This window comes from Macaca nemestrina, chromosome 16 (genome assembly GCF_043159975.1).
Source record: "Macaca nemestrina isolate mMacNem1 chromosome 16, mMacNem.hap1, whole genome shotgun sequence".
Taxonomy (NCBI): Eukaryota; Metazoa; Chordata; class Mammalia; order Primates; family Cercopithecidae; genus Macaca; species Macaca nemestrina.
The window spans coordinates 41,794,468-41,812,111 of NC_092140.1; the positions used below are offsets into that span (position 1 = coordinate 41,794,468).

The 17,644-nt window shown below is 37.9% G+C and overlaps 1 protein-coding gene across 5 annotated transcripts in view; it reads left to right on the forward strand.

The window, feature by feature from the left end:
* The window catches only part of LOC105481766 (dachshund family transcription factor 1), a 510,299-nt gene that overhangs the window by 71,911 nt on the left and 420,744 nt on the right, over positions 1-17,644 (forward strand). Inside the window, exons 2-3 of one of the 5 annotated variants that reach the window (XM_071081253.1) lie at positions 6,166-6,322; positions 7,096-7,939. In XM_071081253.1, coding sequence (XP_070937354.1) covers positions 6,310-6,322; positions 7,096-7,939 — 857 coding nt within the window. In that variant the 5' untranslated portion in view covers positions 6,166-6,309. Of the gene's footprint in view, positions 1-6,106; positions 6,323-6,529; positions 7,940-17,644 lie in introns of those variants that run through there. The other 4 variants (XM_071081252.1, XM_071081254.1, XM_011741507.3 and 1 more) reach the window with 4 other exon arrangements.

The window sequence follows — 17,644 nt, forward strand, 5'->3', positions numbered from 1 at the left end:
TATTTCCCCATAATTGATGTTCCAAATGAATGTCCTTTCATAATAAAATGTGCTGGAAAACAAAACAGCTTTGCATCCGGCACAAGTTGCATCATAATTAAATTTTATTTTATCCCATCGAGGCATGCTAAATGTTGAGCAAAATATAATTTTAAGTAATTTGTTTGTATTCTTATCTGTAGGAGTTGGAAATTAACAGCGTTGCTAGTTTGCGTTTACTGTTAAGCCTGGAGAGCAGAGAGATTGCTTTGCAAACATTACAGTTATTATGTCTGCAGTTGGTACTCTTTGTATAAATTATTGATCAGCCAGCTTATTTTTCTTTCTGCTTAATGGATATTATAGCATAGCCGTTTACAACGCTATAGTTAAGGTTGTGTCAGCACTTCCATTATAATAAACCCTCTGTTACAGGGGTTTATAACTTGTTGTAAAAATTTGCTCTGGGCTGAAACTTGACATACAAGATCTCAGGCTAGAAGGTGGCAATTGTTCTTCTTTCAACTTTCTAAAAAATCTCTTTGTTCTGGAAGGCAATAAATAAATAAACACTTTATTCTTTACTAACAATCCATGAAATTTCTGACTTCAAATAAAACAATTTGTATAGGCTATTTGTTGGACAATGACCTCTTCTTTTAAGCGTAGAAAAAGAAAAAGAACCAAGATAATAAGTTAAAACAACAAAGCATATAGAAAATCAACAGGAACTTTTATAATCAAGTAAAATACATTTCTCCTAATGCTGAAAAACTGCACAATAATTTATGCTTCAATATCAAACAAATTTTTATGCTACAACAGATTATACATCCTCTCCCCATCTCAACCATGTCTCTTGAGCAATTCATATGCCTTCATGATGATCTTCTTTAGAGGAAAGCGAGTATTGGGTTATTTAAAGAGAAAAGAATATGACAATTAGAAAATGCCATACATTAAAAGGTACAGTTACAAGTACAATGTTTGTTACAAAACTAGGGATTTAAATATCTGTCTGACTTTTTGAGCTTATTTCAGTCGAGTGCACCATTCCTCTCACAATGACCTGATTTAAGAGATGAAGGGAATTAATCTCAATTTGTATTATTCTTGTTGCTGCCTCCTTTTACAATCTGACTCTACAATGATCTTTATGTGTTTATTTTTTAATTGAATAGTAGGCTGGGCAGCCCCTAATACCAAACTACAGAGGAAATTAAGGACACTTAACTGGAAGAAAGTAGTGATAGGAAAGTATAACTACATTATCATGGAAAATTGACCATGTGTCATAGAAGTGATGCAGTTTGAAGTGAGGGAAGCAATTCCAGGATGAATTTATTTTATGTGTAACTATTCTTCTTGCCAGTACCCTCTCTCTTCAGTATGAGTTTATAGATTTCTCAGAAAGTACCCCATGACCAGTGAAGTATTTTTTGCCACATGTCACCTTCATCCTGAACCAGGAGAAAAGGGGATGAGGATGGGTTAGGGAGGGACTAACAGTGGTGCCAAACTGCACCATTTGTCTATGGGAACTATGTAAAGGTGAATGTGAATAGACAATTGCAATGCATTCAGTAAGTATATATACACAGTCTATGCATTCCCATGGTGTAAAGCAGAGCAGACCTATTTATAACTATTTTAACCACTTCTTTATTAAGAATAAAAGTTGGCAATATAAAGTTTGAGTGCTTCAAATTATGATTTGTTCTCCTTCAGCTCCCCACCTTTTGTCCTTTGGGTAATTCACCATCAAGCTCTCTGTGCTTGATTAGAGAATGCATCCTTAAGTCTTGTGTTGTTCTTGAGGAGAAGGAGGGCAGTGGAAAAGAGAGGGAAGGAATGGAAGTGAGAGTCACCAAAAGTCAGAGGCTGGAAGGAAAAGTGGGGAGACAGAGTCTGAAAGTGTAAAAGTAAGGAAGTCTTTGCTTAAGGTAGTTGAGGTTTATCTGCTGAGCTGATTGAGGAGGCTGTGTGTCTGAGTTAAAAAGGCTTGAGACAGTCACTTGGCATAATTTCTCCATCTTCAATGATTTACTACTGAAGTGCAAACATCAATTTTGGATTCTCTCCTGAGAAACGTTTAACAAAGTCAGTGAACTACTGGTACCCTGATATCTTTTTAGATTTGCCAAACTTTTATAGCTCTTTAATAAACCTATGCTTGAAGTTTATCTTTTTTTTTTTCTCCTAAGGAAACAGGTCCATTAGTAAATATGTAGATGTAAAAATGATCTTCCTCTTTACTTCTCTATTGTGATATATCTTGGAATTGTTGAGAAATGCACTCTATTGTTAAAGCTATTTGTGCCGGGTGTGCTAATGCACTCTTTGATTGAGTGAATTAGCAGTCATAACAATCTGGCAGTCTGGCCATAGAAGTGTGCTCAAATTGATTTGTGTTATGGCTGGACTGGAAAATCTAGTGTTAGTTGTTTTTTGCCCTGGGGCATTGTTTGTACCAAACTCCACTTTTCATTTAATTTTCCAATACATTTTGAAAGATTGAAATGCTTGTGATCAACATTTGATCTACTTGCATTATTTAAAAAAAAAATCTGAAAGTAATTTCAGATTCCAAAAAACCTTGCTTTCAATTAGAGTAAACATAATTAGAGTGACGTCGTGCTCAGAATGGTAAATCTCCTTTTGAATCTATTAAGCATTTTATCTCCTTGTCCTGTCACTGAAAGGGATTCATTCTCTATCTGGAATATACATCTGTATGTTTTTGTGCATGTCTCTAAGAGAACTTGGGAAAAAATTAAAATAATAAAATTGCAATGAATCTTTTCTTCTTGTTATTTCTGCATATGCCCAAATTGTTTCCGTTTCACTTAGTGATGCCATAAAAAGAGGATACTCTAAGCTTTTAGGAAAATTTGAGATATTCAAGAAATACATTCAGATATATATTGCCTTTAAGTTACTCCATCATTTTAGTTTTTTATATGCTATGAAATATGCATTTCCCTTTTTTCAAATAATGATATCAATTATTATATTGAAACTCTGAAGGTTTAAAGACATGACTTATCCTGGCTTTGTCAATATTTGTATCTTTCTTACAATCTTCTGCTTTGCAGTCGTTTACCAGAATTATAATGCAGCATGAATAAACCTAAAAAAATGACTATTGATTACAGAGAAAGCTTTGTGAAATCATTTAGTCAGTTTCCCCACTTGAGAAATCAGTGAATAAAATAGGTCAATAGATAAGAATGGAATGGATGTAATACAGTGCTGTGCTTCCCTGGGTTATAAAAAGGGTCAAAAATAAATCCCCATAGAATTCATGTTTTCATACTCATAAAATAAAATGATACTTACCAAATCCCAACTCTAAGTCCATCTTTCTACAGATTTATTCTTCTTTTTTAAACCACAGGTTTTGAAAGTATGTTTTTTATGTGTCCCTGTTTCATTTCCCTGTCACTGCCCCTTTTAACCAAATAGGATGCCCTCATCATCGGGCTAAAGTGCCTGTTGTCATCCAGGTATTCATCGGGACTTTAGCTGCAACAGCTACTTTGTATTTTCTTACTGTCTCTTGCAACCTTACAGCTCTTCTCAAAACTGCATTTCATACTGTACTAAACTCTGCATCCTGTGCCGATTTTTGTTAACTAATAAATAGCAAGACCTGAGACCACTCTCTCGGTTAGTTCCCATTCGTAGGGATCTCCTTGTCAGGCGGGGGTTGGGGGGGAAGGGAGGACGGGGAAAGGGAGGGGAGGGGCCAGAAGGGGGTAGAGGGAGGGAAGAAAATACCTTCCCTGAACTAGTACAAGCTAAGCTTCAAACGATATCCTAGGAAAGAAATTAAAGACTTCTTAATTAGTGCAGCAATTAAGCTTTCTTGGTAGCATTTTAATCAGCACAGGCCCTATCAAAGGACAAACAGAACGATTTGCAGGTCTTTGAATTTTAAACAGTCTTATTGATTTCAGCACAATACATCTTCACAACACACAGGGAGAATTTTCTAATATCAGTTACAGTACTTTGAGTTTTGCTTATGCAAATTGAGTGAAGGTTGGGGAAGATGAGATGGAGGGAAAGGACCTGAAACAAGCGGAGATGTAAAACAATAAACAAGCAAGACAAAAGCTCTGAAAGCTAAATATGCAATGGAGTGAGAATTCAAAATCTCTAAGTTGATTTATCTGCTGTTGTTAAATAACTGTTTGCCTTATTCATTGGCAACATTGCTCAAAAAGAAAGAAAGAAAAAGAAAAAGAAAAGGAAAGAAAAAAGATAAAACCTTCAAAATTGTCAAGGTTTTTATTTCCTACATATTTTAATTTGTGCTATATGTCTTTTCTAATCCTATTGTTTGATCGAAGGGGACCTGAGGTCAGGGGAAGGAAGTCTCGAGAGCTCTCATTCAGGTTGGGGCAAATGTCTCTAAGCCCTGCTTCTGAGTGGAGCACGTGCTCGAAGGCAAAGGTTTCCCTACAGTAGAAAATTTGGAGTTTGCTTCGAAGCAAGTTGGGATTATGGCTTGGACTGCTATCATTACTTCCTGTCTGTAGCTTCTGAATGTGGCAGGTATTGGGTGAGTGATAGTTTAAGGAAATGTAAAAAATGAGAATGGTAATGGCAGATGCTTGACATTTAATTCCCACTTTTCCATTTGTGGGTCTAGAACTTAATGTAACTATAGTTTAGTCTTTTAAAACCATATCAAAATTTATTAAAGTTAGGCATAGAATTCCAAAATAAAATTAGCTTTTCAGGGCTTAATACTTTCTTCCTCCCCTCCCCTCATTAACATAGTAATTTGGCATGTCTTTAAAAAGTAATATTTTCTAAAACATGCAAAAACACTTAAGGAAGTGTTTTGATAAATGCGATATATATTGAATTCCTACTTTTAACTGATAACAAATTTGAAGACTAAAACATTAATAAAAAATATTTCTGAATGTATTACAATGCATTGGTTAACCAGGCCAAACAACTGTGTAAACTTTAGTTGTCCTTGCGGCAGTTCATGGACTTTTCTGCAACAATCGATTTTCTGAATTCTCATCTCCCAGGAAAGCCTCCTGATTTAACTGCTATGTCCCAAAAAGTTTAGTAAAATCATACACTAATTAGTCCATAGTGTCATATTTCTATTTCTCGGTAGACAGTTCTTGCACTTTTTGACATTTACGATTCACAGAGTTCAAAGGCTTAAAATGATAAAGAGAAATGAGATCATTTCAACACCAGAATGGTGAAAATTGTATTATAAAATTTCCCAACACTGTGAACCTACTACTAATAGTTTATTTTAAAATCTGCCAAATGCTAAAGCATTGCTTCATATCTTATAAACTTAATGAATATGTGTAGACCGGTTCAAAGGCTAACTAATTGAAGATACTTGGAGATATGAGTAGCAAATAGATTTGACCCATTTTCAAATCATATGTTAGTCAAAAATCCTTGAATAAATATCTCAATGCAACAAGTTAGAAAAAAGAAGAAAAGGAAAGAGGAAGGAAAGGAGAAGAGAGTCCAGTCTAAACTCAGCCTCATGTTGTTTTAAGCACAGCTACTCGTCTTTACAAGTCAACTAGTGAGCTTTGTTTTTGTTCTTCTCATTATTTACAAAACATATATTTACTGACAAATTGAAAAGGACTTTCCAAAACTACAGCAGCACTTTTCAAACATGAAAAAAAAAATAACTATTGTGTTGTCCAAAAAACACATTAGCAGCTGGCCTTGGGTCTTAAAGGACATGAGGATAGTTGGTTACTATGTAAGACAGGTGATTTAATTACAGAGTTTTGGGTAAGAAAAGCCTTTTTTCACTTTCTAAATCTTCAAGGATGCCTTATCTCCTTGGTATCTCTAGGTTTAACAGGTATTTCTGACTGGCTTTTGGGGCGACAGTGAAGTTATTCTAAATCATCCACATCAAGTCAAGCATTTCTTTCCACAACCTATTAGGAAATATGGAATTGAATACCGAGCTTTCCATTATTCTTAAGCGATTTCGGACTGACTTTCTTCTCACCACTTGAAAACTGTCCTGGAATTTTTCACTATCTTTATATAAATAATTTAGTAGAGAAATAAAACAATCATATGCAAAAGAACGTTACGCTTTGCTTACATGTGAATTTTCCTCAAAATAATTTCTGAACAATTATGAAGTGGGGGCTGTGTTTTCATTTCTAGCTCATTGCCAAAACGCGTGGAGATGGATCCTTAATCCTTGAAGGAGGGCTCGGAGCGCTCTGGCTCCTGTTTAAGTTGGCGGGCGATTGTTAAGAAGCTTTGGAAAAAATTACCAGTCGCCGCGAACGAAATGGAATGTGAGACATGCAATCTAACGGTAGTAGTAGAAGAGAAGTAGATGATCTCCCTCTTCTTTTCCGATCGCCACTTCTGTGTCCCTGGCTTTTCCTCTCCGTCCCTCCCACAGTTTCTTTCCGTATCCTCCCCCTCCCCTCCTCCTTTCCTCGCACGCTCCCTTTCCAGTGTCTCGCGCTCTCGGAGTCTCTGCTTCGAGTTCCTGGTTGGATAATTTGGGTTAATACTAGTGAGTGAGGTTTTTGCGGCTTCAAAGGGTATTTCAAGTTTCCGGAGCTCCTCCCCTCTGCACCGTGTGACAACAACAACTCGTCCAGCCGGCAGCCTGCACTTTTCAGCTCATTTTCTCTCTGTCATTCCCCTCTCAATCTTTGATCAATGTACTTGCCAGGGAGAGCCCAAGTCCTTCAAACCTCCTCCTTTTCACCTTCATCCTTAACTTTGTGCTAGACCGGGACCCACACAACAACAGCCGACCCTCCCCCCTTTCCCCCCCAAACCAGCCCTCGATCCCAGCCCCCGGAGAGGACTCGCATTTCGACTTGCGGGACACTTTTGTGCGTTTCTCTCCAGAGCGCCTCTCGTGCTCGCCCCTCCTGCGCTCTCTCTTTATTACCTTCACCTCCTTTTCTCCCCCTTCTCTCCCTTTCTCCTTCTCGTTCTCTCCTGGAGTTGTTGTTGTTGCCCCCCTCGCTCCTTCTCCCCCCTTTTTTCCCCTTCCCCTCCCGGGGGTGTGTGGCAACTTTTCCCCTCGCTTCTCCTCCGTCTGTTTCCCCTTATATGTGACCATGGCAGTGCCGGCGGCTTTGATCCCTCCGACCCAGCTGGTCCCCCCTCAACCCCCAATCTCCACGTCTGCTTCCTCCTCTGGCACCACCATCTCCACCTCCTCGGCGACTTCGTCTCCGGCTCCTTCCATCGGACCCCCGGCGTCCTCTGGGCCAACTCTGTTCCGCCCGGAGCCCATTGCTTCGGCGGCGGCGGCGGCCACAGTCACCTCCACCGCCGGCGGCGGCGGCGGCGGCAGCGGAGGCGGCGGCGGCAGCGGTGGCAACGGAGGCGGCGGTGGCGGCGGCGGCGGTGGCAGCAACTGCAACCCCAGCCTGGCGGCCGCGAGCAACGGCAGCGGCGGCGGCGGCGGCGGCGGCGGCGGCGGCGGCATCAGCGCTGGCGGCGGCGTCGCCTCCAGCACCCCCATCAACGCGAACACCGGCAGCAGCAGCAGCAGCAGTAGCAGCAGCAGCAGCAGTAGTAGCAGCAGCAGCAGTAGCAGCAGCAGCTGCGGCCCCCTCCCCGGGAAACCCGTGTACTCAACCCCGTCCCCAGTGGAAAACACCCCCCAGAATAATGAGTGCAAAATGGTGGATCTGAGGGGGGCCAAAGTGGCTTCCTTCACGGTGGAGGGCTGCGAGCTGATCTGCCTGCCCCAGGCTTTCGACCTGTTCCTGAAGCACTTGGTGGGGGGCTTGCACACGGTCTACACCAAGCTGAAGCGGCTGGAGATCACGCCGGTGGTGTGCAATGTGGAACAGGTTCGCATCCTGAGGGGACTGGGCGCCATCCAGCCAGGAGTGAACCGCTGCAAACTCATCTCCAGGAAGGACTTCGAGACCCTCTATAATGACTGCACCAACGCAAGGTGAGTCGCGGGGGATAGCCCCCGCCACCCGGGCCCCTTCCCACCCGCCTGCTCGCCCTGCCCTCGCTCCCTTCCCGGCGCCGCTCGCTCTGCGCGCCCGCGAGCCGCGCGCCCCGGCGAGCGCGGCCCTCTCCTCTCCTGCTCGGGGTTCGCCAGCCGCGCCCGACCCCTGAGAAGCTGGCACCTCACCCTGCCCAGACCTCGCTCTTCGGCCCGGTCCGCCCCTTGCCCAGTGGGTCCCGGGGATGGGCTGCTGTGGGACGCGGGAAAAGCCGAGCCTCGGGGCGGAGGGGACGAGCCGGAGGAGGAAGGCGTCTTTCCTGGAGCCATAGCCCCCTGCCCCGGGCGCGCGGGCGCCTGGAGACCCCTCTCAGCGCTGCCGTCCGCGTTCGTGCGCTCCCTAGGACCTGGGTTCCACCGCCCGCTTCCCAGCACCGACAGGGCTGATCTGTGGCGCCGAGCGCCGTCCCAGGGGCGGGGAGAGGTCGTGACCTGCTCCGCAGGGCTCGGGGAGCGGGGAGACGCGCTCCGGGTGAGGGGCCCGCTGGGAAAGGCGAGGGAGCGGGCCAGCACCCAAGGAGGGCACTTTGAGGTCGGGAGGGAAATGACCCGCGAGGCTGAGAGACCGGGGCCATCCCGGGGGATGAGCTCCGGGGAGCTGAGCTCCGAAGCCCGGAGGGGAAGCCCGTCGAGGGGAGGGGTCTGTGTGTTCGCGCATGTGTGCGTGTGTCCGCGTGTGAGTGAGTGCGTGTGCAAAGGAAATAAAGGGGTGCGGTGGCCCCGGGGCAGATGCGAGGGCAACCAGCAGGTTTTCTTCGGTAGGGGGAGGTGACCGAGTGCCCGAGACTCAATGGAAGCTGAACTGGAGAGATTAGGAAGGAAAGCCACGAAGCGCGCTCTCTCTCGATCTCTCTCTCTGTCTCTTTCTCTCCAAAGTGTGTTTTCTTTCTTTCTTTCTTTCTCTTTTCTTAAAGGTTAGTAGCTTAAGCAGCGAGCAGGTGCACACTTTGCACTGGAATGCTCAGCGGGCCTGATACTCTGTTCCTTGGCTTCCCCAGCCCAGCAGAGCGCGCGCACGGAGGAGGCGGCGGGACCGGTCCCCAGCCAGACCAGTTTTATGCTAATGAACGCTCAGTGGGGGAGGATCTACCGAGAGGGGGCGGGAGTGGGGCAACTTGTCAGTTTCGGGTTAGAGATGATCATTCCACCCCCTTTCACAGCTCCGCTTTGTCCACACGGTTCGCTGCAAAGAAGTGCAGAGGCAAAAGTTCAGAGTGGGATTCCGGGAGAAAGAGAATAGGGAAAGTTGAAGACCTGAAGCCGGCACGTGGGAACTGCGCGCAAAATTTGCGCGGAAACTTCGGTGCCCTCCAAATAAGTTTGAAGATTGAGAGAAGGAGCGGAGTTGGTGTGTGCCCCCGCAGAGACAGGGAAACTTAGGTGGAAAGGAAGTGTAATAAGGAGACCAGAAGGAAATTGTGTTGAAAAAGCGCTAGCTCTTTTTCCATGGAGAAAGACTTCTCGCTTAGTGCCCGAGAAGGCTGAGAAAAGAAAAAGATTCGAATTCCAGTCCAGCAAATGTCCTATCCTGACCTAGCCAGAAATTCTTTTCCGTGTTTAGGTACCCTTCGTTCCATGGGACATGGGTGTGTTTGGGCTTTGAACCTTCGACTATTTGGGGGTAAATGCTGTGTGTGTGTGTGTGTGTGTGTGTGTGTGTGTGTGTGTGTGTGTGTGTGTGTATGCGCGCGCGCCCAAATGTATGGACAGGTGGCAGTAAAGATGGGGGGTAGTGGGGGTTGCGGAAGCAAGATCACTAAATGTCATTTACTCAGATAATTGGAGCTCTTGGTCGTGCAGAATATAAAATATTTGCCCCAAATCTATTTGAATCAGGTCAGAAAAATTGTTCTGGAGTTGCGAAGAAAGCTAGGTGAAATTCGAAGCTAGTTCAGATATGATAGTTATAAAATTGTCTGCCTATCCAGTAAATTGGTGAATCGCTACTGTTTTTTTTTCTCCTTAGTAATCAAACATCTACTCTCCTCGGAATCCTCTTTATGTGTTTCTTACAACACACTAGATACTAGATAATTAAAGTCCATTTCACATACACATACGTAAACACACAAAATTGCTGGAGAAAACTTCCTTCAGTGACTGCATTATAATAAGTGTTATAATCAGTGTTACACTTGATTTATTCCCTGAATTTTTGCCTAGATTTTAAGTCCTCACCATGTGGTTGGAGAATATTCTTAAAGTTATTAACTAAATTTTTTTTCAAGTTTTTTTTTCCTCCTGAGGTTAACAACAGATCTGGAGTTTAAACTTGCAGAGCCAAGATAAGTCAAATACAGTGGAACTGTTTATCTCTTCACAAATATCTCATCACTACTGTAATTATGTTTCAATCACCTGGCCTTAATAATTTGCAATTACATGTGTTGCTCTAAAACCCTATTTCAAGTTATTTTTAAGTTAAAGGCAGTAAGTTTGTTTATTTAGTATTGAATTTGATCATATGTCAACTAAAAAAAGCTTACTCTAACTTAAATACATGCAATATTGTAGTAATTAACTTGAGAAGGTGTTTAGTTGCAAATACTTACCTTGATTTTCCTAACTCTGCCACTGATTGAAGAAATTGAGAACTTGTAATGGAACTCTCTTTCACCAAATATACTGTTTACCTTATATTATTATTTTTAATGATTATAATAAGCATTATTGTCTTATTTCTTACCTTTGAAAGCTTTGAAATGTTTTGCATCTTGCATTTATAAAATTTTGATTACTTTTTCATTCAAGTCCAGTTTATATCTTTGCTATGAAGAACCTTATTTATTCACCTAGATGTATTGATTTATTTCACTTTGGTTTCTTTTTCCTCTAGCTACTTGACAGGCTAAGGGAGTAATTTATGTAGAGTATAAGAGAAGCTGAGCAAGAAGGGAAACTACATAAAAGTACTATATATACACCCATATATGTGTGTATATAATTTATACATGTACATGTTATAATTTATATAAAATGAGAAACATCAAATCTTAGCACTCTCAGCTTTTTACAGAATCTATATATCTCTCTTAATAGCATGGAATAATAATACCAGGGATTTTGAGGAACCAAAATGATGTTACAGAAGAGTAAGGTTCATAAACTTGCTCAAAGTTTCTCAGTAAGTTAGTAGCAAACCTTAGAGTGGATTTAATTTGCTTGGGGCTATTGCATTAGTATGCTATCTATGAAAACTAGAATAAATGTTGAAGCCATCTGTCATTACCACAAGGAGATGAAAAAGAGACTATCACCTGCTAGACAGTAAAGCTAAAAAATAAAGGTCTCAAAACATGAAAGAAACCTAAGGAAATATATTTAAAAGTTGTCAAAGGGCAAAGTCTGTCCTTGATCAGCTTCCTCCAATTATTATTTTAAAACTAAACATTAGTTGCATGAACTTGGCTATTGCAACAGAGGTCAGTTAATTAACTGCTTACCATTAAATAACAACAACAAAAAAAGAAAAGTAATTATGTACACGGTCAAATCTCTGTTTGTATGAGTCAGTTCCCTTTTTGTAGATTTGGGTTAGGATTCAATTTTCCATGAATCCAGGTTTTAAAAAAGCGACCCTGTTTTATTATGTTATCTAAAATATTCATTTCTTTTATTATTGAAGATAATTTTGTCTCAGGATCTTTCAAACAAGATTGTGATGTAGGTTCTAAGTAACCCTAGATTTGAGGAGTATTTAACTTAAGTAGATTCCAGTTATTCTTATATATTTTATAGGTGCATATATATATTCACAAACAGAATTCTTTTGTCTTAAAATACCATCCATGGACAAAATATTGAAAGAATTTTATGTTTCCGTAGTAATATATGAATGAAATTGTAGTGTAAGAAGTACAAAATATTTTCCAATTCTTGACTCTATTTTTTGTTGTTGTTGTTGTTGGTTAGGAGTTTTAATAAAGATGGCAAACCGAACCACTCTATATTTATTTAACATTTGCCCTGTTGCCTGCTTTTCAGTGACACAGACTTATGCATTGATATAGAAAGTTTAACACAAATACAGATTCACTTCTAACAGATAATTACAATACTTGGCACAGATAAATTAAAAGAATTGCTTCAAATGAAGAGACTCTGCTTTTGAAGTTTTTGTATTGCAGTAGATTAGTGCTTCCAATAACGCCTAATGTCTCATTTTATATCATTTCAAAAGAATAGGGCATAATTAGAAGACTAAAGCTTAAATATGAAAGTTTGCTTGGTCCCACAACTTATTTCTGTATGCTTTAAAAGTGTTAGCAAATTACACTTTAATAACTAGTATATGAATAAAATATAAGAATATTCTAACCTAGAATTTACCTTGTTAAATCAAATTATACTGCAGGATATAAGTTGTTGAGTTATTTGGATAATCTCTTTCAAACCTGTTGTTTTTCTGGGAGTTAGTCTCTCATAACATCGTAGTTATTTTTGTTAAAAGTGAACATGGTTATGATGATACTTTACTTTCTGAACTCCACATTTAATGCTCTGATGTAAGAAATTTGATTTGCACATATAATATTTTGTTTTGTGAAGCTTCAAACATTATATAAAATAAACTACACGACAGGGTTTTTTCCTCCAGAAAAATTCTGGTATTCACATTTGACACATGATTTTAAAATCTTCATTTTTTTAGTCCAAATCTGCTTTTTTTTTTGGATTATTCTACTAAATTTCACTCAAATTTCATGTCAATTACTTGGACAAATATTAGCTACCCTCTTTTTGCCTCACTACATCCCCCAACTCCCTGAGATGTGACACCCTATATTGACTAAAGTCTTGGCAGGATTTGAGCATAAATCACTCTTGTCTTTGGCGATTTACTACGTGTGATTCAACAGCATACGAAAACATAATATGCTTTATTGTTTCTCATTTGATGTTTTGTTTTTAGAATATAAGTAGCAGTTGTAAATTAGCTTAATGTGCAACCAAATAGTTGTTATTTTAAGAACAATTTGTGTTTTAACTATCAATTAGTATTATTTTATCTTTCCAAGTTATTTTACTAAATTGCTTCATACAATTGCTTTTGTCAGTCAAGTAACATAGTCATTTAGATTGCATTGTATTAGCAACATAGAAAACAACTATTGCAAAATATAATAGGAAATTAAACTCTCACAGGTTATAAACTGTCTCCCTTTGAATCCTTGTCTGAAGAAATTAGTTTGAACTATGCCTTCTAAATAGGTACAGGTGAGTCATCTAGATTTCATTAAACATTTTTATTTTAAGGGTTTTGTTACTTGGTTCTTTTAAAAAGTTAAACTTTGTTTGAAATTATCTTTCAAGTATTTCCTTTTCAGCTTGTTCACCGAAAACAACAACAACAAAAAGTCACATCACGTTATATATCTTTAGAATAACAGGAAATGTAAAAATTGATATTATTGGCTTGGGTATTTAAAAATGTAATTAAGATAAAGTTTTATCATTTTATGTTTGAATTGTTATAAAAATAGAATGACCTTAGCATATGTCAGCATGTGCTATTTTCTTACTGAGGTAATGCATTGTGATTGGCCAGTTTGAGAGATGTATATGTGCGTGCGTGTGTGTGTGTGTGTGTGTACACACATGTGTCTAAATACTACATATTACATGTAGTATATTAATAGATGTATATCGTATATGTAGTTTGAATATTCTAGCTAAGAATACAATTATATTTTCAGGCTTTGGGACTGCATTAAGGAGACCCTTCTCTATTATGTTTGTTATGTTCAATAATTAAATTTTTAATGAAGAAAACTATGAATTAAAAGCCCACCTAATGGAGCTCAGATAAGTGTAATAGCAAAGGCTCTGATCTGCACAGATAATGTACATCTCAGGCATAGCAAGGCTATGTGCAAACATTTTGTTCAAATTTCTTGTTTCCGTCTTTTCAATTTGTCAAAAATATTTCTAGTAAAAAGTAATTTTTGCTATTGTGGCTGTCTCATAACTAACTTTTATTTGCTGATATTTGCTTTTTAGCAAATGTCACATACAGGAATGACTTCATTAGGATAGTATGTTAGTTTACCAAATTATTGCTTTGGAAAACAAGAATACCAAGGATAAGATATTTATATTTGGCCCACTAATTAGTTATTATTAGATTAACTGATGGATTACTTTATTTGTTATATCTATTTTTTTTAGGGCGGCTTCTGAGAATTTGTTGAGTGTATCCAGTGTTGCTAGTTTTAGGCAGCTAATAATTATCTTTATATACAAATGTACAAATGACAATGAAAAGAATTTTCAATCCACTATAAATTAGTTATTAGACAATCAATAAAAAGGTCATTATTTTTCAAATTAATGATACAATTAAAATTAGTTTAATGAATAGCAGATAAATGTCCAATTTAAAAATATATGTCACATCATGTATAATGACCCAAATCACCACTTGACCCAAAGTCAAGGACCTTGAACCAAATGCATTTAAAATGTATTGGTTTATTTGGACATAGATTTCCTTTATAAGAGAAAAGCATTCAAATTCACACATTAAAAAAAATCATCTTTCATTCTTTCTAAATTGAACACTACATTTGCCAATGACTGCATTGTTTAAAAGGTGTGGTCCTTTTGCTTTCTGATCCAAATTGGCTTGGAATCGATCCAGGATTTCAAGCTGGGATTCTTCTGCACATTTAAATGTATGTGACTTGATTGGAAGTTGTCAAAGACAACTCATTAAACTGGAAATCTCACTATGTCATTGTTTAATTGGTCTTTTTTTGTTGTTATAAGTATATTGAAGTGTCGTAAACTACAAGCACAGCAACGCACTGAATAGCCAGTTACTTATTTAAAAAGTTTTAGAGAATGGTGATTGATACTGAGAGAGACACACACAGAGAGAGAGAGAGAGACAGAGAGACAGAGAGAGAGAGTACTTAACTGAAGCATCTATAACAATGTATTATATAGGTTGAATACAATACCTGGAATACATTACATTTTTCTAGCAGGAAGTCAAAGTGAAATAAGCCAGGCACAGAAAGACAAATACTGCATGATATCACTTACATGTGGAATTTTAAAAAGTTGAACTCATAGATCCAGAGAGTAGAATGGTGGTTACCAGGGGCTGGAGAGCTGTTGGTCTAAGGTTACAAAATTTCAGTTAGATAGGGAGAAAAATTTGTACAAGGTGGTGATTATATTTTCTATGGTTTGAAAAATATAAATAAATATACTTTGATTTGTCTGTAAGTAGATCTTTAAGAATCCTGCAGTGGATTTTGAAAATAGCCTATATCTTTGACAAAAAAAAAAAATATGGATATACTTTTAAAGCATGATTTTCATGAAGCAAATACTGCAATAAGCCACATAGTATATTGGTTGATGTTGATTGGTAACATTGAATAATTGAGAAATGTTTTTGTTTCCTTAGCATATATGAATGGTATATGAGTGGTAAACATGAAGTATTAAAAAGTCACAGTGTTAAATGATCTTTGAATTTGTATGGTATCGAATGTTTCTAAATAATTAGATTGCCTTTCCAGTTACAACAGGAAAAAAATAACCTTATTTTTCTTCAAGGGCAAACAAAATATATCTTAAGAAAGAAAGTGTGCTAGTTGAAAGGGAGATATTTTATGGAAGCATATAGAAGCATTTGCAGTAAATACTTACTAATTCCATTTAAGGGACACTGGTCATTTCTTAAGTAAAGGCAATGAAAATAAATCTCTAGAATATATTAACTAAGAAATACTGTATTACAGTCACTTATCAGGCAGATGGAGTATTTTGTTAAAATCTGAAACTGTATCCTGATATTTTATTAATAGCAACAGTAAATGGGCTGTTATATTCATAGTGTTATATTTTTAAAACATATTGTTTATATATGAACAAAGTAAATCACTTAAGTTATACCAAATCTTTGAACCCATCATAGTTCTGCTAAAATATACTGATGCATTCAACAGTATTACTTTCCATTTTATGTTTCAAATTTAGGATTTTTATTTAACTTGATTCTTCAAAATGATATTATCTTCTTGAGTTAGGCACTTACAGTTATTTAACTATTAACTTACAGTTAAATAGTGCCTTTTGATTTTAAAAGAGTAAACTGGAACACTTTCATTTTTCATATTACCTGTCACACATTTTATATGAGGATGGATGTTCTTGTGTGTGCAACAAGTGTAAAATTTTTATCAGTAATTTAGAGAACCCTGTGGTGGATTTTTTTATATGTATTAGCATTAGCTCATTTGTACTCTATAATTATGCTTTAAATAATTGTCATACATTTGGTAGAAAAGCCTTTACATACATGTATATATGTTGTGTAGGAATACATTCACACAGACACATGCAAACATACATACACACCTGTAGGATATAAGGCCACAGGACAAATAACTTAGGAAATTACAGTTGGCTTTAATTTTACCTTTTTGTAATTCATAAAAACATGAAACAATACATGAAAAAACAGTTCCTATTTTACTGAATTACAATAGAAAAAATAGAATTAATTTTAGAGTTAAAGAAGTAGTTTATACTTAAATATTTTAAATATTTAATATTTAAGGCTATATGGTTATTAGGGCAGTGATTAAAAACGTAGCTTAATTTTCCTAAACCTTTTTTATGATAATGTACTTTAAATTATCTGTTTAAAAATATATGTATAATAATTATTTTATTTGTATAAATTAGATATTAAATGATTATTAGAATCTGTACATTATTAAATGACACTAAATGTGCTTGATGCCCTTGGTCTATTTCTTTTATTGGTTTATTTCATTGCTTCTTGCACTTAGAGCAAGCATATCCTTTAGAATCAGTGAATAAATGATAGGAAAACAATTTCATAACATAAAGGAAAAGAGACTCTTCTAAAAGCTTTGCCATCAATGAAATGAGTTAGGAATGAGGTCAGTGGGTTAATCTGCAGGTCTACATAAGGAGATGTGTATTACCACTTCTTGCAGTGGACTATAATTGTCTTTGAAAACACCTAGTAAAGATCCAGTTAAATTGAAATAAATTACTTTCTCAATAATTCCATGGCATATGTCAAGTCATTACGTCATCGGTAAGAGTGCAAGCATGCATACATTTTTTGCAATGTAGAAAGATGCTTATAAAACAGTGATGACTTAAAAGTTTCTGCTTCATCTAAAGCTTATGGAATTAAAAAAAACTTTGTAAAAATATAAAACCTTGTACACAGTATTTGGTAAAAAGTTCATCTTTGCATTTAGATATTTACATAAATACAAATATTTCACATTACTTTTTGCATCTTCTGGTAGGAAAAAGTATAAGTAAGTAAAATAGTTTCAAAATATTTTATGATTGTCATTTCTGACACCTTTATTCTTACCCTCTAAGAATGCTCTGATAAGTTTATACTGTAATCAAAGATGAATATATGTCTGCAGTTCACTGATTGTTTTCTTACACACTGTTGACAGTATGGTACATGCAGATTTGAACTTGTAGCCAGGAACAGTGCTTCCATGCTTCAAATTGCCAAAAGATCCCCAGGGACAGAAAGTTGACCTGCTTTTATGAAACTATAGAATTACATTTATACAAGTTACCCCATGGGAAAGGAATGAACTGATCTCAATTCAAACCTTAATATTGGAG